The sequence below is a fragment of the Alexandromys fortis genome, unplaced genomic scaffold (assembly GCF_014885135.2).
Source record: "Alexandromys fortis isolate MF-2015 unplaced genomic scaffold, M_Fortis_MF-2015_v1.1 scaffold_140, whole genome shotgun sequence".
Taxonomy (NCBI): domain Eukaryota; kingdom Metazoa; phylum Chordata; class Mammalia; order Rodentia; family Cricetidae; genus Alexandromys; species Alexandromys fortis.
In genome coordinates this window covers 1,325,206-1,348,920 of record NW_026068048.1, presented here as the reverse complement: position 1 = coordinate 1,348,920, position 23,715 = coordinate 1,325,206, and the positions used below count along the sequence as shown (strand labels likewise).

At 48.9% G+C, this 23,715-nt stretch overlaps 2 protein-coding genes across 4 annotated transcripts in view; one reads left to right on the top strand and one right to left on the bottom strand.

Moving 5' to 3' along the window:
• Positions 1-4,430: 4,430 nt before the first annotated feature.
• Positions 4,431-17,137, bottom strand: Wdr87 (WD repeat domain 87). 2 transcript variants are annotated; one of them, XM_050119264.1, is made up of 6 exons: positions 17,063-17,137; positions 14,762-14,932; positions 11,118-13,990; positions 10,452-10,720; positions 6,264-10,018; positions 4,431-6,077 (listed from the first exon to the last, which is right to left on the bottom strand). In XM_050119264.1, exons 1-6 carry the CDS (start codon positions 17,135-17,137, stop codon positions 4,497-4,499), a joined length of 8,724 nt encoding a protein of 2,907 aa, XP_049975221.1. In that variant the 3' UTR covers positions 4,431-4,496. The 2 variants fall into 2 exon arrangements, with proteins under 2 accessions (XP_049975221.1, XP_049975222.1); XM_050119265.1 differs by having other exon boundaries at positions 14,879-14,932.
• Positions 17,138-22,452: 5,315 nt separating this feature from the next.
• Positions 22,453-23,715, top strand: part of Sipa1l3 (signal induced proliferation associated 1 like 3) — a 205,314-nt gene continuing 204,051 nt past the window's right edge. The window contains exon 1 of one of the 2 annotated variants that reach the window (XM_050119114.1): positions 22,453-22,560. The gene's annotated coding sequence lies outside the window, so the exon portion shown is untranslated. Of the gene's footprint in view, positions 22,561-22,662; positions 23,319-23,715 lie in introns of those variants that run through there. The other variant, XM_050119111.1, reaches the window with a different exon arrangement.

Here is a 23,715-nt window from a genome sequence, read left to right as displayed (position 1 = left end):
AGGAACCCACCACCCAACTCCCAAATAAATCACATACAGAGGCTTATTCTTAGTTATGAATGCCCAGCCTTATCTTGACTTGTTCCTTGCCAGCTTTTCTTAACTTTAAATTATCCCAACTACCTTTTGCCTAGGGCTTTTATCTTTCTCTATTTTTGTATATCTTTCTTTTCTTCTTACTCTGTGGCTTGCTGTGTAGCTGTGTGACTGGGTGGTTGGCCCCTAATGTCCTCCTCTCCTTGTTCTCCTGCCTCTCCTCCTTGTTTCTCCTTCTGTTTAAGCTCTTTGCCTGCCCGCCCCACCTGTCCTTGCGCCTGCCTCACTACTGACCATTCTTCTCTTTATTAGACCGTCTGTGTTTTAGACAGGCACAGCAGCACAGCTTCACAGAGTTAAACAAATGCAGCATAAACAAAAGTCACACACCTGGCCAGGCGGTGATGGCGCACACCTTTAATTCCAGCACTCAGGAGGCAGAGGCAGGTGAATCTCTGTGAGTTCAAAGCCAGCCTGTTCTACAGAAGTGAGTTCCAGGACACAAGCTCCAAAGCTACAGAGAAACCCTGTCTCAAAACAAAACAAGTCACACACCTGAACTTAATATTCCCCAAGCTCTGACCTCTTCACGTCACACTATCAGTCTTCAACCCTTGTCTTTCTTTCCGTCCACAGTCCCTTGATCATCTCGTCCCGTCTGATAAGTCCTTTATACCCAGGACTGTCACATTTAACTTCAGTCCAAACGTGTCTGCTGGATTGCAGGCCTGTGGTTTTCATTCCTTTCTAGGCTGGTAAGTTCTCGGACAGCTTGACACCAGCTATGTCTGGGAAGAAGGAGCCTCAATTGAGAAAGTGCTTCCACCAAATTGGCCTCTAGGCAAGCCTATGGGGGCATTTTCTTTATTGATGGTTGATGTTAGAGAAGGGTTTGTTTCATGGTAGAGTTTGTAGCCCATCACGAAGGGGAGGCAAGACAGGAACTCAGGGCAGGAACCTGAAGGCAAGAACGGAAGCAGAGGCTGTGGAAGGGTGCTGCTCACCGACTTGCTTGACCTGATTCCAGAAACAACCCAGGACCAACTGCCCAGAGCTGGCACCTCCCACAGTGGTGTGGACCCTCCCACATCAATCATTAATCAAGAAAATGCTCAGTAGATTTGCCTACAGGCCACTCTGACAGAAGCATTTTCTCAGTTGAGAGTCTTTTCTCCTGGATGACTAGCTTGTGTCAGGTTATTAAAAAAAACTAACCCAGTTCACTTTCCTTCCAAAATTATTCTCTTTCTAATTTCAATTTAGAGATCTGCCATCAAAACCCAACCCAAGGACAGAATTGCCCTCACAACAATTTCCCTGTGTCCCCAAAGCGCTGGCCTTGTCGCTTTACAGTTCTATCCTACATGTTCTCTTTCCCCTCCAAGATCTTCCCTTCTTGAAATATACCTGAGACACAAATTAGAGCCACATGGTAGCTCGTATGTAAAAATGTATTCACAGAAGCATTATTCATAATTACCAGAAAGCAGAAACAATCCAAGTGTTGAATTCATTAAAATGATGCATGCATAAATGTGGTGGTTGTTTAACCTTTTCTGGGACGATATGGCTGGACATCTGTCCACCTCAGGACATCGCTGGCAGACCCAAGACATAATTCCAGCCAAACAGAACTTGGTGAACCAATGGATGCACTGGGGTTACATTCGTGACGGAAACAGGAGTCCAAGGCAGCTTGTCACTCTTGCAGAGGCCCCTAGTGTGGTTCCCAGCACCTGCATGGTATAGCAAACTGTTCCAGGGGATCTGACACCCTCTTCTGGCCTTCTTGGGCACTACACACGTGTTGCTTTTACACACATGAAGGCAAAGCATTCACACACATAATGTAAATCTTTTTTTTTTTTTTTTTTTTGGTTTTTCGAGACAGGGTTTCTCTGTGGTTTTGGAGCCTGTCCTGGAACTAGCTCTTGTAGACCAGGCTGGTCTCGAACTCACAGAGATCTGCCTGCCTCTGCCTCCCAAGTGCTGGGATTGAAGGCGTGCACTACCACCGCCCGGCAATGTAAATCTTTTTAAAGATAGAGACACTGTTACAGTTTTACTGACTTTTCTGAAAATTATTTTTATCTCTCTATGTGATGCACGCATCTTTTTTGAGAGTGTGTCCTATGAAGTCTATACTGGCCCCAAGTTCCTTGTGTAGCCAAGAATAACTTCGAGTTTGTTATCTTCAAGAAATGGGATTGCAGTGCTATCATGCCTGGGTACTAGTTTAGAGTCAGCGGCTTGATAGATTACTGTGGCTGGTCTTGAACTCTCTGCAACCCTGTCTGGTCTTAAATGGGTAGTGATCCTACTGCCTTTGCATCCCAAGAGATAGGATTCTAGGTGTAAGCAACCTTGCCCGGTGAATATTTACTTCTGTTTTGATAGAACATATACTGCCTGTAGAGTGTCAAGAATTCTCAGCATTCAGTTAAGATTTCTGTTTAAGGTGCCACTGAAGACCAGCAGGATCTACTCATTAAAACCACTAGCGATGGAGGAATGAAGTGTGACTGCCAGCTCATTCCTTTGTGTGCTAGACTGGTGAAGAGGAGGTCAAGATGTGTTTAGAGACTTCATGGGGGTCAAGGGTATTAGAAGCAAAGGATTGAAATTCAGAGTTAGAGGAGGATGGACAGGTGGCTCCTGAGTGCACACTGTGTCTCACGGTTCCAGCTGCTAGATTATGGGAGAGACGGGATTCCCATAGCAGCTGGTGTCATGGGGTAGATGGGATCCCCACATCCATCAGAATTGATGTATCTAATGATATTCAGATGGCTTTTAACCTAGGATGACTTAGGGTGTTTTCATTTTAATGATATGGTTAAATGAGTATCTATTTGGGGAACCAATGAGGTGGCTCAGCACGCAAAAATGCTTGCTGTAAGCCTAATGACCCAGCTACATAGTGAGATCCTGTCTCAGAAGCAGCAGCAAAACAACCCCTAAGACATCTGCTATTTTAACCTCTAGTCACTAGCAAGTAGAGCTTGGATGGGAAGTAGAGTCCTGTCCTGCTCCATGCCCCCCAATACTATAGGAAGTAGAGTCCTGTCCTGCTCCATGCCCCCCAATACTGTAGGGAGCAGAGTCCTGCCCTGCTCAATGCGCCCAAACACTAAGTGGGAAAATGCTCAATCTCCTCACTATTTTTTATTCATTTTGTTTTGAGGAGTCTATGTAGCCCTGGCTGACCTAGTACTCACTGTAGACCAGGCTGGGCTGGGACTCAACAGAGAGCCACCTGCCTCTGCCCATGGTACTAAGATTAAAATTATGTGCCACCATGCCTGGCCCTCAGTCTTCTAAATTTAAATTCCACCTTTTCCCACAATTATCAATATTGTCATGGTAACACAGTATCTTTTAATTTTTGTAACAGGAATTTCTTTCCTCTCTTATTTAGGATAGACTGTGGGAGGCGAGGGAGGAAGATAACAATGGAAGTCTAGCTTCCTCTCCTTTATAGTGTCTATCTGTTGCGTTCATTGGTTAATTAATAAAGAAAACTGCTTGGCCTGATAGGTCAGAACATAGGTAGGCAAGGAAGACAGAACAGAATTCTGGGAGGAAGAAAGCAGAGTCAGGCAGACGCCATAGCTCTCCTCTCCTAGACAATGCAGGTTAGAATCATCCCAGTAAGCCACCACCTCGTGGTGCTACACACATTAATAGAAATGGGTTAATCAAGATGTGAGAGTTAGCCAAGAAGAGGCTAGATATAATGGGCCAGGCAGTGTTTAAATGAATACAGTTTCCATGTAATTATTTCGGAGCATAAGCTAGTCAGGTGACTGGGAGCCGGGCAGCAGGAACACAGCCCGCTGCTCCTTCTACAGTTGGCACCCAAGCTCAGCCAATCACATTTGGGGCCAGGGAAGAAGGACCTGGGAATCCAGGTGCCCTCCCCTTGTTTTCTCTCTCTCTCTCTCTCTCTCTCTCTCTCTCTCTCTCTCTCTCTCTCTCTCCTCTCTCTCTCTCTCCTGCCTGTGGTGCTCGCTGGACCCCGGTCGTGTGAGTTTCTCCAATAATTTCCAATTATTAAATTATATACGTTGTTTTTGAGCTGGTCTGGTTAATTCTAACTACCGGTCGACCACGCCCATCATTATAGGGTATACACCACTGGCTCTGGGGAAGTTTCCCCTCTCTCAGGCATGACTGGTTTCCCTGGTGACGTTGGAGAAACAACATTTATGCTAAAGGAACACATCAAAGTTCTGTTGCAAATGAGAATCTTCTCTTTATTCCACATACAGAAACTGGCTTCTACAGCTGGGTAGGCAAAAGCAGCAACTTCGACCTTGCTCTATGTCCGGCCGTGTGGGCCCTGGAGATGGCCTACTTTCTGATAACCATGCCCTTGTCCATTTGAGAATTAAAACTCTTGATGTTCGGCCAATCCCGGGTTAGGGAGTGGGAGTGATAGCATGAGTAGCCAATCCCAGTTAGGGGGCGGGAACAATAACTCGAGGCGCTTTCTTGGTGAGGTGAAGATCAGCTTGGGGCAGGCTCTTCCAGGCAAGTTCGAGGATCCCATACTTGGCAATGCCTTTGGGACGAATGGTGTGCACATTATTCTGCCCAGGGAGAGGTAACACGTCTTGGAATTCCAAAGGGATTTGTGGGAGATGGGAGGCACCACAAACCAAGCAGTATAACAGCCGCTCCCCGGGCACTAGCTCCACCTCCAGGGCCTTCAGAGTCTCTTTGGAGACGAACTCTTGGGAGTGAGGCTCTTCTCTCAGTAGCAGGTCCTGCAGCAGCCTCTGGATTCGGGGGGACTTAAGCTGGTAGAGGTCCATGAGCTGGTAGAACTTTTCCATCCAAGTAGCCGGGTCTTGGGCATACCGCTCCTGTAGCATGCGCAAAACATGATAGAGCGCCACGAACGTCTCCCATGAAGGGAGCGCTTCCTTTTCCTTTGAGATGGGCTTTTTCTCTAACTTAGGCAGTTTGGGATACCTGCTTTTACCTTTAAGATCCCCGAAGTCCTTTTGAAACATTAGTGCCAAGGTTTGTTTATTTACAGAAGAATGGGCATGGGTCAAAATGTTTCTTGTGGTAGGATCAAAAGGTCGTGTCTCCATTTCTTCAAGAACACTGGACAAATGCTGCATCCGTGCACTTCTGTACGGCTCTCCTAGAAGTTGCCAGTGGATAGCCTTTGGATCTGTAACCCTCTTGGTAGCTAGTGGGAACTCTGGTACGGGGACAGCTGAAGGTTTTTGCCAGCTCTCTTCCTTTCCCTTTATAGGAGGAATCACTTTTAGGTGTTTGGGGCTCATGGGCTCCCTCCTAGGTTTTAAAGTCACTGTGCTTCGAGAGTCCACAGTCTGTTTGTGACGGTGCACGATGGCTTCAAGGATCGCCAGGCGCAGCCACTCCAGGTCTCCTGTGGAGGTGAGGTCTTTGAGGATCTGACACAACCTGTGGAAACTGTCTCTAGGAAGCTCTTCTCCTGCTTCCATCTGTTTTAAGACACCATGCAGCCATTCTAAGTCTGAGATACCTACATCTGAATAGCGTTTCTGTGTTGAGATCTCGGGGAGGGGCATTTGGCCTGTTGTCTGTCCTGCCAGAAAAGGATGATGCTGCAGAAGCCACTTGGCCTGTGGTGTTTTTTGTTGGAGTCTCTGAGCTTCCATGGCCCTTCTAACAATTTGAGATGTGAATGGTTTTATAATGGCTATCGGTTCATACTCTGAGATCGTACCCAAAAGGTGTAGGGGTTCCAGCTTATATTTCTCCAACCATTCCCTCGTCTTTAGGGATAACTTGGATGTCTCAAATTCTGGAGGCTTTTCTTCCCTGAATGTTTGTTTCATCACTTCTGGTGGCAATGGTTGCTTCCTTTCCACCTCCTGCTTCCTTTCCACCTCCTCGTCTACTGGAGTCACTTTTCCAGGAAGGCTTTTCGGTGCCTCTAGCTTCATAGCACTCCCTTTGAGCTCAGGGATTTCTAGTCCAATGGGAGGGAACATTTCCCTTCTTGGTGGGAGCCTCCTTCTTTCTTCTTGCACCCTAGGCTTTTCTCTTTCTAACACCACCTCTTCCTTCACTTCTTCCAACACGTGTTTCTTCTGCGCACTCAGGCTTTTCATCTCCTCCTCACTCGTGCTTTCTTCAGTCTCCTCCTCCTCCTCCTCCTCCTCTTCCTCCTCCTCTCCCGCCTCCTCTCCCGCCTCCTCTCCCGCCTCATGCACCTTTCCCACCATCTTTTTCTCTTCCTTTTCTATCTCCTTCTCCTCTTCCTTCTCCTCTTCTTTCTCCACTTCCTCCTCCTCTGTTACCTTTTGTTCCTTCTTCTCTTCTCTCTTTTCTATCTTCTCCTCCATTTCCTTCTCTTCCTCCTTCTCCATATCCTTCTCTTCCTCCTCCATCTCTTCATCTTTCTTCTCCATTTCCTCCTCCTCCCCCTCTTCTTCTTCTTCTTCTTCTTCCTCCTCCTCCTCTTCCTCCTCCTCCTCCTCCTCTTCTTCTACTACTACTTCTTCTACTTCTTCTTCCTCTTTCTTCCATTCCTCCTCTTCCTCCTCTTCCCTTTCTTCATCAGACAAACTCTCTGGCTCTACCACTACCTCATGTAAGAGGCTTTCCATTTCCTTGGAAAAGCTCTCTTTACATTCTATCTGTTCTAACAGACCGTAAAACTTTTCTGTTCCAGGAAGAAGTCCCACCACAGCATGTCTCCTTCTCCATGATTTTTTGAAGACCAGAGCCTCCTCCTCTGCCCCGAAATCCTCATCCTCCTCCAAGAACTCCATCTGATCCCAGGCAAGTTCACTTTCTTCTTCGGCTACTCTTTGCTCTTGGCTTTTCAATCTTCTCATTTCCCTGGCCAGACGTCTCTGTATCATAGCCAGTTTCTTCTCATCCTCGATGACTTCTTGCTGTTCTTCATTAGCGTCCAACTCCTTCGCATCAAGTCTGCCCTCCTCCTTAGTTATCCTGGCCTCCTTCACAAACAGTGTCCGTTTTATCTTTGTCATCTTTGTCTCTTTTTGGGTCATTTTCCTTTCTTTGCTGACGAGTTTTTGAAGTGCCTTTATAGATGTTTTTGTTTGCATTACCGGGCGGAAGACTTTAATCTCTTTTCCCATTCTCCTTGTTGCTTTCGCTAACTTCCTTTCTTCCTGGGCTTGTATCCGCTGTCCTCTGGTCAGCTCCAGGATCTCTCTGGCGGCGTTCTTCTCCTCTGTCGCCAACAGCCTGTCCTCATAGGCCAGAATCTTCTCCTCCAATGACACTCTCTTATTCATTAGGTCTATTTCATGCTCAGTCAGCCTTCTTCGGCTCAAGATTTCCTCTTCAGTGCCTCTCCTGGAGAGCAGCTCTGACTCCTCTGCCAGCTTCAGCTTCTCCTCGGCCACCTTCTTCATTTCCTCTGTCAACGCCATTTCCTCTCTGGCAATCTCAGTCTCCTCTCTGAAGAATTTGCTTTCCTGGATTATTTTCATCACATCGTCAGCTAACTTTATTTTTTCCTGGGCCAGTTTCCCCCGTTTCTCTGCCAGAATCATATCTGCCTCCTCCAGTTTCTTCCCTGCTTCAACCAGCTTCTCTTTTTTTGTCAGGAGCATCTGTTTCTCCTCCATCAGCTTCTTTGAGACTTGAAGCAGTTTCTCCCTGTACATCTTCAGTTTTTGTTTTACATCCTGTAACTGCTTTTTCCCCTTGAGGAGTTTTTCTTCATTCTCATGGAGAGCTGCTTCCCTCTCGGCCAGTCTCTCCTTTTCCAGAGACAGCGTGTGCTTCTCCTGGGCCACAGCTTCTTCTGCCTGGGCCAGTTTGTTCTTCTTTTCTCTCAGTTCCTTCTTTTTCCGGGCCAGTCTCTCCTTCTCCTGGGACAGCTTCTTTTTCTTCTCCCTTAGTTTCTCCTTCTTCTCCAGCAGTCTCTTCTCCTCGTTGGGTGTTCTGTCTTCCTTCTGGGCCAGTTTTTGCTCTTCCCCCATCAGCAGTTCATACTCCTGGGCCAGCATTTTCTCTTCCCGGGACAGATTCTCCTTGTGCCAGGCCAGCATCTTCTCCTCCTTCATCAGCTTCTCCCTTTTCTCAGCCAGTTTTTCTGCTTCCGCATTCAGCTCGTCCTCTTTCCTCGCTAGCTCCCTTTTTTCCCATTCCAGGTTCTTTATGTCCTCTTTCAGCTCCTTTTCTTGCCTTTCCAGATTCAGTTCCTTTTGGGTCATGGTTTCCATTTTCTGGGCCAACACCGCATTTACCTCAGCCACTTTGGCTATTTTCTTTGTGAGTTTCTCTTCTTCATGAGCCAGCTTCTCCATCTTTCTGGCCAGTTTCTTTTTTTTATGGGCCAGTTGCTCTGCTTGTTTACTTAGAAGTTCCTCCTCCTCACCAAGGGTCACCTCGATTTGGGCCAGGTTCCCATCTGCAGCACCCCTCTTCGCATATTCCTGGGCCAGTTTTCTCTCTTCCTGGGCCAGCCTTTTCTCTTCCTGTGCGAGTTTCTCCTCCTCTCTTGCTAGCACCCTCTGCTCTTTGGCTCGCTGCCTCTCGGCTCGGGCTTGTTGCCACTGGGCCTTGGCCTCTCTCCGTGCCTTTCGGATCTGTTTCTGCTCTTCTGTGAGAGGCTCTTGTCCCTCCCTCTCCTCCTCCTCCCCCTCCTCAGACTCTTCCTCGGATTCTTCAGACAGTATTTCCCCCGTATCCAATTCTGTCTCACGTTTGGCTGTTGCTATGGTATTTTCCCAGACCTGTTTCCATTCGTCCCATCTCATTCTCTTACTCTCCTCTTCCTCTCCTTCTTTACTGGGCAGTAGCTCTCCTTCAGCCTGGAGTCGCGCCTCTTCTTCAAAATGCTTCCTGTCCCATTCCTTCTTCCACTCTTCCCAAGGTATTGGCCTTTGACTCTGGACCAGGTTCCACTCGTCCCAAGACTTCTTCCACTCGGCCCAAGACAACTTTCTCTCTTCCACCTCTGCTTCTTCTTCTTCTTCTTCTGGTTCAATCACTTCCTCTTCTACTTTGGCCACGCCCTCTAGTTCTGGTAGTTCTGGAGTCACAGCCAACTCCTCTATGGAGACTGTCTTCTCTTTTTGAACTTCTTTCATTTTCTCCTCTTTAACCATCTTCTTAGCTTTCTTCCCCTCCTTTCTGGGCTTTCCCTTTCCTTTGACCGCCTCACCTGATTCTAAGAAAGCAACTTCTCGTTTCTTGCCCTTTTTCTGAGTCACTCCCTCTATCTCCTTTTCTTCCTGTTCTTTTTCTGGTGTTTCTTCTCCTGCCTCTGGCATCTCTTCCTCGGCCTCGACTGCCATATCCTCTCCAGTTACCTCTTCATGAACAAAATCCGCTTTTCCCTCACGCTGGGCTACTTGCCACTCATCACCCTCACCCACGTCTCCCCCTTCTCCCTCCTCCAGCGGGCAAATCTCCATAAAGAGTTCCCAGCTTGGATGCTTATCTATCAGGACCTCCTTAGCAGTGGCCAGCAGCTCAGCTCCTAGGTCCTCCACCATCTGAGTTTGGGAACCAGCTATCCTCAGGTTCATGAGCCGACAGAGGTCATCCCGCCATTGCGTGTCTGTACTGAGACCCCTGCCAGGGGTCCCCGCTACGCCCCTCCCGGAAGTTCTCGGCCTTCTCCTCGGTGGCGGTGGCGGTGGCCGAGGTTCCTCAACTGGAGGTATGATTTCCTCACCCACAATTTCAATTCCCAATTCTTCTTTTTTCTTCTTCTTGTGCTTTCTGGGTTTTGTAGCTTTTTTGTCTTTCTTATCTGCAATTTTCAGCTTTTTCCTCAATTTCAGGGTCACAGAAATGTGATCCTTTAAGATATCTTTCTCTGAAATTTCAGCTTCTTTGGGGCTCTTTACTAGGCTCGCTGCTGAAGTCCTGGGCTGGGCTGTGAGGTCCTCGACAATTTCAGCTTCTTCCTGGTTGCTTGCCTCCTCTAGTTTTTTCTGTTTAGCTGCTTCTTTTGCTTTCCTGAGACCTCGCAACAATTTCCGGACTGAAGGAAAATGCAAAACACGTAAGTGAGAAAAGCATGATGGGTAAATGAAACACTACTAAAGAAGGCTAGGCGGGGCCTGTCTTTTAAAAAGGCATTCTCAGCCAGGTCCCAGCACTTGGGAGGCAGAGGCAGGTGGATCTCTGTGAGTTCGAGGCCAACCTGGTCTACAGAAGCTATTTCCAGGACAGGCTCCAAAGCTACAGAGAAACCCTGTCTCGAAAAAACAAAAACAAAACAAAAGGCATTCTCCTTGGTAGGTGTGTGCCCAGGTTGTGCCTCCTTATCCAAGGTCTTCCAGAATCTGTGTAGTTCTTTCCTAGGAGAACTCTCTCTTCTGGCCCAATCTCTCTGTTTGTCTACCTACCTAATTAATGTCTTGGGACCCTCTCTAGTCCTAACTAGCCTTTCTCTTAGGGACCCTCATACATACCATGCCTTTTACTAGCTGTTCGGACCCGTCTTTGGCTTTTGCTGGACTTGACCTCAGGTTCTTCAGGAACTGGGAGAGGTAGCAAGGAAAGGGCCTTACGAGGTACAGGAGAAAATGGGAGTTCTAAAGAAAATTCAGGCTTTTTCTCTCCTTTGGACAGTGTCAGATTCTCATTTAATCGCTGATCTACTTGACTAATGAGGATTTGAATATCTGTGGGCCGCATTCCCAGAAGATGGTCCAGGGACTCCTCCCCAATCAGCTCTTGCCTATGAAAGTCAAAGAGAGAATGGACTGTGTTGAGTCAGGCACAAGTGGGGAATAGGAAGAGAAGAGAGCAAACAAGGTTTTGGCAGAGCGCATGATACAGAAAGCAAAACCAGGAAAGAAAATGTCTAGGGAGCCAAGAGAGCAATACCAGGGGTGCCCTGTACGGGGAAGCTGCAGAATGCGAGGACAAGATGGAAGCTGGGACTTCAAGAAGTCAGGAGACAGAAAAAACATGGAGAAACAAGAGCGGAGCTGCTGAGGCCATCAGAAGGAATCGAAAGGGGCCATGAAAGAGAAGAAGGATCCATCGGGAGTGATAATGACCAGGGATAAAGAAGGTTTGGAGTGGGTAAAAGAAGATGGTGGTAAATTATTGAGGTAACAAAAGCAGCTCACTGCAGCTCCCGGAAAATGTCTCGTTTCTGGATGAGGGCTAAGAGTGAGCTCTTTGAATGGATTCCAGTCTCAGGCATTAGGATCATGGCTTTACTCCTCACTCTCTGGTCTTTGTCCATTAATCCCTGGGCCAGAGGCAAAGCGAAGAGATGAGTGATCATCCCAAGACGCTTCAGCCCTTCCCAGGCTAGTTCTCGGATGAGTGGGTTGGAATGGGTCGTGTCATCCAGCAGATGGTGTGCTGTCTCCGAGCGCAGGGTTGGGGTCACCTGGTAAGAGGCGAAGATTTGTCCCAATGCACCAATACAGCATTGGTACTTCAGCGGGCTGGCATGGATCATGATGTTGAGGATTGCTTCGATCAGGCTACTGATGGCTACTTCGCTCATCTTTTTTCCCAGCCAGCTGCGGTTTGCTGCATCTGTAAGGACGCTGAAAGTGACGCCCTTAGTTAATCTCTTTTCCATGAAACTATCATCCTCTTTCTCTGGAACATGCCCTGCGTCACTCATAGCTCTTATCTTGCTCTGCCAGAAGAAGAACGGTTGATACTTTTCCCAGGCCAGATTCCGCTGGGGTGAGTGCAGGCTGCACTGTAGGAATATGGGGCTGCCATCTGGCCAAAGACGGGCACGCACCACCGAGTTGGGGATGTAGCAGTCGGGAGCGAGGAGCCATTTCTTCCCCTGACCGAAGTAGCACCGTAGGATCGTGTAGGGGTTGAGTCCATCCCAAGCAGTCATGTATAAGTGGGGAGGAGCCACATAATGAGTTTGGGGTTTCTTGTTCTTCTCATCCAAGGAGATTTCCTCCAGAGAACCATGCCGCGGAGCACTCATTAGCACAGTGCTGCCGTCCTCATCTTCTTCTATGACGTGCGGTACATTTTGGTCAAAGGCAATGGCTCGCTTATTGACAAGGCTCGCCAGGCCTTCAAGGGCCTGTTTCTGTTGGTCTTGGTAGGTATACTTGGGCACAAATATGGTCTCAAAGGAGAGGAAGAAGCTTGGCGCGAAAGGCTTTGGAGGTTCTACCAAGTCATCTGTTATGCTCAGAAGGGCAAGACGAGAGAGCGTGGATATGGGGAGCAATTCTAAGCAGGATACCAGATAAATACTCTGGTTGAAAGTCACGAGCAGGTCTGCCCTGTCATTTGCAAAGCAAATTGGGCCAAAGTGCAGCGATGAGTCCAGCATGGCTATAAGTCTACCATGGAAGTCCCAGATGCGGACAGAGCCATCAGAACCACCTGTGACAAAAAGACTCAAGGGCAAGCAGACGTCAAAGGAGGTGACGGCGCACTGGTGCAGAGGCAATGTCTCTATGAATCGGGTACCTCGCTTTGACTCAAAGGACAAAAGATCGTGGAACTTCCAGAGCCGTAGGCAGCTGGTGTCTGTAATGGCACCCACAGCCTTTGGTAAGAGGACCAGGTGCTTTAGGTGACAGCTGCTGAGAATGCTAGTCAGGATCCGCAGTTGCAATCTGGTCCCAACCAGCACAGCTTCTGACAGCTGTATGTAGTCATCTATCCCATAGGAACAAAGCAGAGAGTTTCCTCGGCTACTCAAAACCCCGCCATAGAGTGTGGACAGAGCCAGGACAGCCCCAAAGTGCATGAATTTCTCGATTCTGGCGCAGCTGTGCTGCGAAAGCACTCTTACCTTACCGCTCTGATGTCCAGAGAATATCAGTCCTTCCATCCCCCGCCCCAGGTGGAAATTCCCATAAGCCAGGCACTGGACAAAGTCCTGAACATCCGGTGAGGTGCACAGGAGATACTTGACTGGGCAAGGGCTGCGGGTTGTGTCAAACACCAGCACCTCTGTGGTACCTGTTGCCACCATGAGTTCCTCTCTACCTGGATCGTAGGCCCAATCCACAGCCCGGTCGAGGATGGAGAAAGGCCAGGTGATAATCAAAAGTTCCCCTGTTACCGGAGACACAAAGCGCAACAGGCCATCTTCTGTCGTGCACAGGATCCGGAAGCAGTTGTCCTTACAGTGGACGCGACGCAACTGCTGGGGACTTGAGCCACAGATGTTGAAGAGGCTGTAGAAGCAGGGTAGACGGCGCAAGGTAAAATGATGAGTCGTCTGACAGAAGAAAGTCGTGTTGTCAATAAACTCAAGGCAGTGGAGCGTCTCGCCGAGTTCAAGTCGCCGGAGCAGGTTCCCTGAAGTAAGATTCCACTCCTTGACGATACCTTCCTTGCCAGCTGTCAGTAGGGTGTGGGCCTCTGCCCGGCTCTGTATACAGATCACTACTGAGGAATGGGCTCTGAAGCTGTGGAGGGGCATGCTCCTACCCAGGTTCCACACGTGGATTTCCCCAGCCTTGTTCCCAGCATAGATAAGGTTCATATCAAGACTAGTGAAACAGCAGGTGATGGGGGAGCCACTGTTAGTGGTCGTGAACCTCTGCACCTCTCCCAGTTGACCGAAGCTCTGGCGATCAAGCACTCTTAGCGTCGTTTCACACAGGGCAACAAGGCAGCCATTGGGGCCGTTCAGAACGATATTCTGGACCAGCTCATCACCGGGTACGGGAAACATCTGGACCATTTCGAGGCCCCTGCCACTTGGTTCAATGGCCCAGGTGACCACTCCCCCAACGATGCCAGACAGAAGCATCTTTGATTCTGGATCAAAGCAGAGACAGGTGATATCAAAGCGGCAGGGCATGGCACCCAGGGACTTAAATGCCCTAAAATGGTCCCCAAAGAGCCTCAGAATCATGTCACCAGAGTAGGTCACGATGAGATGAAAGGAACCTGTATGGACTATTGACTGGATGGGTGGCAGTCTCTCCATCATTGGGAATGTTCTCTTTTCAACCATGTCGTCAGTCTTGCTCTTCATCCATACTACAGCCTGCGGGACAGAAAAGACAGAAGAGGAGAAAAGAGCCAAACTTCAGCTAAGCTGTCCTCTTTTCTTCCTCCCCTCCTCCTCTTCTTCTTCTTCTCTCTCTCTCTCTCTCTCTCTCTTTCTTTATTCATTTATTTATTTATGTCTTGGCTTTTCAAGACAGGGTCTATCTGTGTAGCCCTGGCTGTCCTGGAACTCACTCTGTAGGCTTTGAACTCACAGAGATCTGCTTGCCTCTGCTTCTGTCTCCTGAGTGCTGGGAGCATGTACCTCCACTGCCTGGGTTCTTTTTTCTTCTTGACAGGGCCTTTCTACGTGGCCCTTCCTGACTTAGAATTCACTGGAAGGACCAGGTTGACCACTTCCTCTTCCTTCTATTTATTTATTTTTGACAGGGTCTTGCTTTGTAGCCCAGGCTGACCTTGAACTCACGACTCTCCTGACAGGAAAGGAAGAGGACAGGTGTGTGGCATCACCTCAGGTTTCCCTGTTGGTTTGCTTTGCCAAGGAGGTAGAGAGGACTAGAATAACTTTTACCTTCTAGGGAGTTGGAAAGAGGATAGAGGCAGGGAGTCTTGAATCCTTTCACTAACCTCAACTTACTTTAGGGAAATCATGACGTCTACACCAGGTGAAGACTGTGATCAGACAAAGCATGACGGTGGATTCTGAACCTGGATCCTGTTCATTCAAGGGGTGGCTCTTCCTTTTCCAGGAGACAACGACAAGGGCATGGCCCTTGGCGGAGCTGGGCAGGGAGGAAGGTTGTCTTACCAGCGTTTCTTTTGTGAAGGACATTATCCAGGAGAGGGAGGCGAAGAAGTGGGCTTCAATGAAGTAATGGCATATGGGTGGCATGGCCTGCGGGTGGCGAGAGTCTTTGAACAGGACCTTGGAGCGGTCACTCAGCACGGTTGTGTCACTCTTTGATCGCACTGGGTGTTTCTGGGGACAGGTGTGGTATAAACTGATATAGGCACTTATATATTGTTAAGAAAAAAAATAGAGCTGGGTGGTGGTGGCGCACGCCTTTAATCCCAGCACTTGGGAGGCAGAGGCAGGCCAACCCCTGTAACTTTGAGGTCAACCTGGTCAACACAGCGAGTTCCATGACAACCAGGAAATCCTGACTCAAAAAACAAACAAACAACAAAAAAGTCAAGATTGCAGCATTTCCCCAATGGCCAATCTTGGTTGTCAACTTGACACACCTGGAAGGATTGCCTCTGCCAGATTTGCCTGCAGGCATCCATAGCATCTTCTTGATTGCTAATTGACCTGTGAGGACCCAGCCCACTGAGGGCAGACCACCCCTAGACAGGTAGGCTGTGTGAAAAAGCTCACTGGGCCAGGGTGTGGTGGCGCAGGCACTCAGAGGCAGAGACAGGCGGACTCTGTGAGTTCCAGGCCAGCCTCGCCTGATCTAGCTAGTTCCAGGATAGGCCCCAAAGCTTCAGAGAAACCCTGTCTTAAAAAAACAAAAAACAAAAACAAAAAAAAAATCAGGGTGCTCCTCCAAAGGCTTCTGAGCCCCCAGCTTGGCTTCCATTGGTGAGCCCCTGTAAGATGAAATAACCCATTCTTCCCAACTCTCCTTTGGTGGTCAGTGTTTTATCCCAGCAATGGGAAGCAAGCACACCCCTAACTTCTGTTACATTCACATGGGCATAGCAGATGATGCCCTTTACATGCATGTCAGAAATCCCCCAACACACATGGAACCACACCTGGACAGGCTCTAGATGACCAAGTTATATGGTGTAAGCACAGGAGAAAACTACACTCTCCCAAAGGTGTAGTTAGCCACATCCACCTCTAAAGTGCGCATGCAGCAGAAAGGATACAACCTTTATCAGATTACTCAAGTGTATGACCCTAGAGCCACATGCGATGTAACAGGACACCCCAAAAGTCCATATAACTTGGAATTATTAAAGATAAAAACTACACAAATAAAGGGCTGGAGAAATGGCTCAACAGTTAAGTGCACTGTTTGATCTTGCAAAGAGCCTAGCTCCAGTTCCCAGCACCCACACTATAACTCACAATGGCTTGTAACCCCAGTTCTATGGAATCTAATGCCCTCTTCTGCCCTTCATGGGCACACATGCAGGCAAAACATAACACATACAATAAAAATAAATCTTTAAAAAAAATTTGCACAAGCCAGGAAGTGGTGACACATGCCTTTGATCTTAATACTGGGGAGGTAGAGACAGAGATCTCTGTGGATTTGAGGCCAGCCTGGTCTACAGAGTGAGTTCCAGGATCCAAGAGTGCACAGTGAAACCCTGTCTCGAAGAATGAAAAAAACAAAACCAATAACAAAAACCACCCGCACAAATACTTTTTTGGACATCTTATCTGGCCAAGGAACATCACATACATGGTGCATTATGTTCCACAGAGACAGAACATGAACTTGGGGCCCGTTTGCAAATGTTCTCTCTGGTGCCATACTCTTTGTGATGGTTTGAGTGAGACTGGCCCCCAAATGCTCATATAATTTGAATGCTTAGTCACCAGTTGAGCAGTCTGGGAAGGATTAGGAGGCGTGTCCTTGATGGAGGAGGTGCTTCAACAGCTTACACCAGGCCCAGTCTCTCTCTACCCTCTGCCTATGGATCAGGACATCATTCTCAGCTACTGCTCCAGCACCGTGGCTGCCTGCCTGCGGCCATGCTCCCTGTCATACTTCCCACCCTGCTCCCACCATGGTGAAGACGGATTCACCCTCTAAAACTACAGGAAAGCCCCAAATTAAATGCTTCCTTTTATAAGAGTTGCCTTGGTTATGGCCTCTCTTCACAGCAACAGAACAGTGACAAAGACACTCTTCCCTTTCAGATTCTCTACCCTTGACAATGCCCCCAAATGTTTACATCCCACTATCATTGTAGAGTTATTGAGAAATTGGCGTCCCCCTTCTGTTGTGGTGACAACTGTCCTAGTGGTTTGCCCTGCTTTCCTCTTGGTTCCATGGCCTGTAAATGACTCTTTCTGAAGTGCCTATTGCTAGAAGGTAGGTAGAGGCTAAGCAATAATATGTTAATGTTCTAAAAACACATGCCGTACCTTGCTTTTATGAATGGCTTCATTCACGAGGTTTATAAACTCATTCCACTTGGGAATGAGTCTGGGAGCAGACATCACTTGACTTTTTCCCTGGTCCTCCTCAGGACCGTTGCTTGCACACCTGTGGGTATCCAAAAGAGGGATGCTTTCATGGGTTACTTTTCTAGAAGCTGGGAGCCAGAAGGCAAGAGCCATGGACTCGTGTTTTGGGATTTGCTTTACTTTGTTTCATGATGGCTGCACTCACCCTTGGCTGGCTTTGAACTTCCTGTGTAGCAGAGGATGCCTTCACTTTCCCATCCTCCTGCTCACACTAAGTGCTAGGATTATAAGCATGCGCCGTCATGCCCGTTTTATGCAATGATACGGATGGAACCCAGAGCTTCACGCCTGCTAGGAGGATACTCTGCCATGGAGTAACAACCCTAGCCTGCTTTTCCTCATTTGTAAATAGGAAAAATACCAATCTTGCCTGCTTTGCCGGATTGTTAGGAAGATCAGGCAGAACTCCCAAGAAAGCCCTTGTAAGTATCGCCTGAAGCCGCAGACAAGCACAAGCGGCTCTAGCTGCCTTGGGATTCTGTCTTTCCTCTTTAACCCCCTCCTTCCCATTCCCTGTTCCCCCTTCTCCCTCCCTCTGCTCGGCTCCTTTCAGTGGTCTTCTTTTCTTTCCCTTCCCTTCTTTCAGTTGCTCTGGAAACATGACGACCAAGTTTATGGTCTGGCCAGCAGAGGGCAATGAAGGCCAAGTGACTGCCGGGTGAAGGAACACTTCAGTCAGAGAAATGATTCCCAAAGCAGTGCTTTGGAACTTGTTAGATAGCCTAGTGGTCTCTTCAGCCTGGGGCAATGGCACTTGCCTATAATCCCAGCACTCCAGAGGCAGAGGCAGGTAGATCTCTGTGTGTTTGAGGCCAACCTAATCTACATAGTGAGTCTGAGGACAGGTAGGGCTGTATAGAAAGACCCTGTCTCAAATGCCTCCTCCCCCAAGAAAAGGAGAGGGAGCAGGAAAGAAGGGCAAGTTTTCTCGGCTCAAACCCCAGCTCTTACTGCACTGTAAACTCCTATATAAGACCAATGATAACTTGGCTTTTAACAGGCTCCCTAGCTGATCGCTTGCATGCTAAAGTGGAGGACCATTGGTTTAGAAAGCCATCAGAGTTCACAGTCAGAATGGCTTGGATCTTTTGAAGCAAAGCCAGCAGAATTCCCAGTATGGCTAAGTTTAGGTCCTGTATTTGCACAGAGACTATCCTGAATCTGAGAGGAAGCAGCAGGCAGAACATAAACGTCCAGTGGGTGGGGGGGTCTGTGAGAAGAGAGACGTGTTCAAGACGACCTGTGATTCCAGCACTTGGGAGGCTAAGGCAGGACAGGATGATGGCTGGGTGTTAGGCTAGCCTGGGTTATGCAGAGAGTTCCAGGCCAGCCAGGACTGAGATGTGAGTGACTGTACCCCCTCGCACCCTGCTGCCTCCATCAGGACTAAGAGCCAATCTACAGTTCTGAGTTTATCTATATCATATAAGGAGGTTCTTCCAGCCCATCCACTCAAGAGTAGTTACTGGGGACTGGTACTGGGCCTCGGCCTCTTGGTTCTCTCTGCACTCTCAAGTTCACACCGTGCTTCTGTACTGTCTTCCATTCCTCTCTGGCCACCTTGGAGGAGCCGGGGCAATCTGCTTCCAATCCTGTACACCAGTGAACAACCTGTGGGCCAGCCCCACACCTACACTGTACCCCCACTGGGTCCTTCCTTCAGTCCCCAGAGCCACCGAGGCACCGTGTGGCAAATGTGCAGTCTTCACCATTAGCTCCCATTGCTCTGAGTATACCCATCGTTCCCCACTTTTCACCAGGTTATGACAACGCTGTCAGGACCTTTGGCGGAATCACTGCTGGGGTTGGCATGGGGCAAGGGAGTCTTCCCCTAAGTTTGTGTTTTCTGTCACTCCTACCTCGAACTCATTCATCAGGTGACCTGGAGGAAAACTCTGCCCTAACCTCTTCCCAACTCCATCCTTACTCTCAGGGCTGGTTCCGAAACACAAGTCTGGAATGGGTTCTGGAGGAATTGGTTCCAATGGTATTGATGCACGACTTGCTAGCTCAGAAATGATTCGATCTATTGGTGGCACTCAGTCTCTAGTCAGGGTATTTATGAGACAAAGTTTTGGGGACTAAGATGGGCTATGTATTTCCTCTGTCTATGGGGGGAAAACTCAAATCTGTGCTCTTTTCCTTTCTCTTGGGTCCAGGATAGTGTCTGAGGAAAAGCGGGTGTCATGAGAGAATGGACTGCAGGGGGCACTGCACTCCACCACACTGCACGCCTCTCGGCTCCCTCTGGCTCCCGGGCTTTGTGTACCTTAGAGTCCAACAGCACCAGAGATACAGACTTCTTGCTTCATTGACTTTGCAGTTTAGCAGGGAAAGGAGACATCAGCAAGTAGTCACAGAACTAATTAACAACAGGACAGTTGGAGTTATTAAAATTTTCTGCAGCCTTTGTTTCAAACTTAAATTCCACCAGTAATATCCATAGCGTCTTTGGTGGGGTGTGTGCTCACTCAGGTGCATCTGAGTGTTTGTGCTCAGGCTAGTCTTGAACTTTGGATTTAAATGGTCCTCCTGCTTCATTCTCTTGAGGAGCTGGCTACCATGCGATTTAATTTTAGGAAGGAAGATTACCAAGTACTATGCATAGATAGAACAAGTGACCACCCAAAAGGAGGGTGATGTCTGTTCCATACTTTGAGATAGAACCCGAATGGATTAAAAGGCCTTGCCTTCCAGGCAGGTTTCACACTTGGAAACAAGAGTGTAGGAAGTCCAACTGGGACCAGAAGGGCCTAAATAAATAATTGACTGCAAGACTAGAGAGGCCCCCTTAGCTTTCTTTGTTCTTTGGTATTACTGAAATTTGTCCACAGGGTCCTGGTGCACGACTCTTGGACTGTTGGTAGATCCAAAGGGCTAGAAGGCATTTAACTTTCACACACATTTAGACGGTGGGGTAGCTTCCAGGGAATGGAAGAGTTAGCGTAGATCCCTGGGAATAATGGTGCCCAGCAGTTAACAAGGCTACCAAGTGTTAAAAACTTTGAACAGTGGGAGCTAATGGTAATAACTAAAACAGAGGCATTTAGTAATACTGCTTTAATTTTTTTGTTTTGGTTTTTCGAGACAGAGTTTCTCTGTGTAGCTTTGGAGCCTGTCCTGGAAATCGATCTGTAGACCAGGCTGGCTTCAAACTCACAGAGATCCGCCTGCCTCTGCCTCCTGAGTGCTGGGATTAAAGGTGTGCGCTGGCATAGCCTGGTTTACTTTTATTTTGAAAAGTTTTGTGCATGCCTGTGTAGCAGTGGAGGCATGTGCACACGAATGAAGGTACTCCAGGGGGAGGCTGGGAAAGGGTGTGTCATATCCCTGGAACTTGAGTTACAGGCAGTTGGGAAATGCTCAACAGAGGGTACTGGAAACTGGTCCTCTGAAAGAATGTATGTGCTCTTCACCTCTGAGCCATCTTCCCAACCTCTATCTAATTCTTAGGATGGTACTATGACTTAGCTATTTATCTTCAATTAACTTTTTTTTTTAAATATTTATTTATTATGTATACAATATTCTGTCTGTGTGTATGCTTGCAGGCCAGAAGAGGGCACCAGACCTCATTCCAGATGGTTGTGAGCCACCATGTGGTTGCTGGGAATTGAACTCAGGACCTTTGGAAGAGCAGGCAGTGCTCTTAACCGCTGAGCCATCTCTCCAGCCCTTCAATTAACTTTTTAAGATGAACGTGGAAAAATATATTGGAATTCTAAGGGCCATATAAACAAAAAAGTCATTGTTTCATACTTGGTCGCCTGTCCTGTTTCTTACTCACAAAGGTCACCTAGCTATGTCCTGTCTGTATCCTTCTAAAGGTTTTCTGCACATACACAAGTATAATATACATTTTCTACATACATGCTGTATACAGTATACACATATTCTTATTCTGTCTAGAGATTAATTCATATGATATGGAGCTAAACTTCATTTTCCAACAGTTGCCAGATGCTGGGTCTATAACCCATCATTTTCTCAGATTCCCATTAATGGGCATTGGCCCTGTGTGTGGGTCTCATATAGCCTAGGCTAGCCTCAGCCTTGCAATGTAGCCAAGGAACTCCCGATGCCCCTGCCTCCACTCCCCAAGTCCTGAAATTAGACCCTCTCACTGGATTTGGCTTGTCAACAAATATTGGGCAGTTTTCAACCTTTTGTTAAAACAATCCATGCCACAAATGGCTTTAAGTGTCTCATATTTTTACTTAAACTGTCAAACTGAAACAGCAAATATATTTACAATCAACATTTTAATGTATCAAGGCTCATTATTAAAATTCATCTTATTTTTGCATGTAAAATTTATTTTATTTATCTATTTATGTGAACCAGCAGGTTTAGTTACTCATAAGAGCAAGGTTGATGGTTGGTTTACATGGGTATGAGCAACTTACCATTGGCCATCCACTGAAGAAAAGGTCTCTACCACAGCAACTATTAACTGGAAATAGGCTTCAGTTTTTATATAAGATTATGCCCCCTCCCCAAATTCTAACTCTGTAGCCCAGGATGGCCAGAACTCGGTGTGCAGTCACATCCGGAGGCAAAGGCAGGCAATCTTTGTGAGTTCAAGGTCAGCTTAGTTTACATCTAAAGTTCCAGGCCCGCTAATTACGCGGCAAAACCCGGTCTCAAAAATTAAAGTAGCTATTTCTGGTAGGTATTACCGCTGGAGATCACAATGACTTGGATTAGATGTCTAAGACATTTTTTTTTTTCCTGAATGGATGGGCATCTGAATGATCCCTCTGTCCCAGTAAGAAGAAATATGTGCTTCCCACCATGTCATAATGAACACTTCCAAGGAAACAGGCTGAAGCCGAAAGGCTGTGCATGGGGTTTAGAGGGCTGTGCAATTCGAGTCCACTGCCTCAGAAACCCTTATGGAGTGATGGAGGCAATACCGTTTTGCTGTTATTATTATTATTATTAATTTGTTTTTAAGGTCGAATCTTTGCTTCTATCAGCGAGTGGATTAAATCTGGACATTTCCCAGGCTGTAGGCACTCAACAAACACTAGTTACCCTCAGACTGTGTCAGAACTGAATGAATGGAAGAGAAAAGGCTTGCCAGACAGCCTCTACGGGTCGTGATTCTGCGGCTCCCGTCTCGGGGACAGTTCCGGAGCCTCCCAGGAGGGAGAGAGGAACACAAGGAGCCCTGTCCCCACGTTCTGGCTCCACGGAATCCGCAGGGGCGGGAGGGAGGGTGGGTGTGTCTGCCTCCTTCAGGCAGGAGCCGCGCCTGTTACCTGCGACAGGACTCCCCGACAAGGGACAGCGAGCTTGGCGGCAGCCGGGGGCTCCTGTGTAGACGAACAGACCTAGAGGGGACCGGGGAAGCAACGCTGAAAACGAGGAGAGAGGACCCCACCGACAGAACGGTTAGTCCCGCAGCCCCGCACCTGGCGGACTGACCCGGGCGACCAGAGCGAGCGCGTGTGCGCACTGGCACGCGCACGCGTTCCAAAAGAGGGGGGGGGGTGGAAGGAAAGTCCTCCTCCCTCGACCCCCGCCCCGACGGCCCCCACCCCACCCCCGTATCTACCCAGGCCCGAGTCCGCCGGAGAGCGCGCGTGCGCGAGGGCGCGCCGCCGCCGTCCCGCTCCGCCCGGCGCTGAGGGGGGTCTAGCGCACAGCTCCGGTCTACCCACCCCTCCCCAGACTCGCAGGCTCGGGGTAATAGACTCCCGCCCTGTGGAGAGGGACGGCGAAGGTTCCTTGAGCAGAGGGAGAAGGCGGACGCGGCTGGGAGAACGGAGAAACCGGTCGAGCAGGGTAAAGAGAGAGGCTCGCGGGCTGGAGCGAGCACAAGACACGCCTCCCTGCCTCACGCCCCTCGGGGCTGCGGAAGTCCTCGGGAGACTGGAGCTGCACCGAAGCGTCCTGTAGACTACGACTCCCAGAAGGCGGTGCGGTGGTACGCCTACGACTCCCGGCAGCCCCCGCGCGCCAGGCTCGCTTCAGCGCGCTGCTTCTCAGGGAGAAACTACAGTTCCCACGAGGCCTCGCGCGAAGCGGCTTGGAAGTGGGCAGCCTGGAAGTCACTCGGGCCACTGGAGCTGGCTGCGTCTCTAGCGAGCTGCGCGGTGCCGGACGCCGCGGTCGAGGAGCCCGCGGGGCGTGCAGCCGGGACGACGAGGTACGTGGCTCCGGATGCAGGAGCAGTCTCGCGTAAGGGTGGTGGGGAATTGGTGGCTGCTCGGACCCCGAGGGTCAGCTCAGGCGGGTGACCAGGCGGACGGCCGGGTGTGGGCATCGGCTGTGGGGGGCGGCAGCGCCGGGACTCACGCCCTCCGTACCCGGCGGGACTCGTGCCCGCATGGCTCAACTTTCCAGACGTGCAACCCGGCACTGTAGGGAAGAGCTTGGAGTCCGGGAGCCGTGGGTGCACGTCCCAGCTCTGCCACTCTGGAGCTGCGGTCTGGGAAAACCGCGCCGAACCTCCTTTTCTGCCTTCGGTAAAACGGGGAACGAGAATGTCCTTTGCTGGTAATTCTTTTGAGCGGTGGAGATCTGGTGGATAAGGCATTCCACAT

Bases quoted from the DNA above. Each gene is read 5' to 3' on its own strand.
- Wdr87 (XM_050119264.1), bottom strand. From the start codon at position 17,137: ATGTCTGCTCCCAGACTCATTCCCAAGTGGAATGAGTTTATAAACCTC. The intron at 10,721-11,117 runs GTGAGCTGCTTT...TGACTTTCATAG, and splicing joins GACATTTTCCGGGAGCTGCA to GCAAGAGCTGATTGGGGAGG. The intron at 6,078-6,263 runs GTGGGAAAGGTG...GAAAGAGAAAAG, and splicing joins AAAAGGAAGAGAAAAAGATG to CCTAGGGTGCAAGAAGAAAG.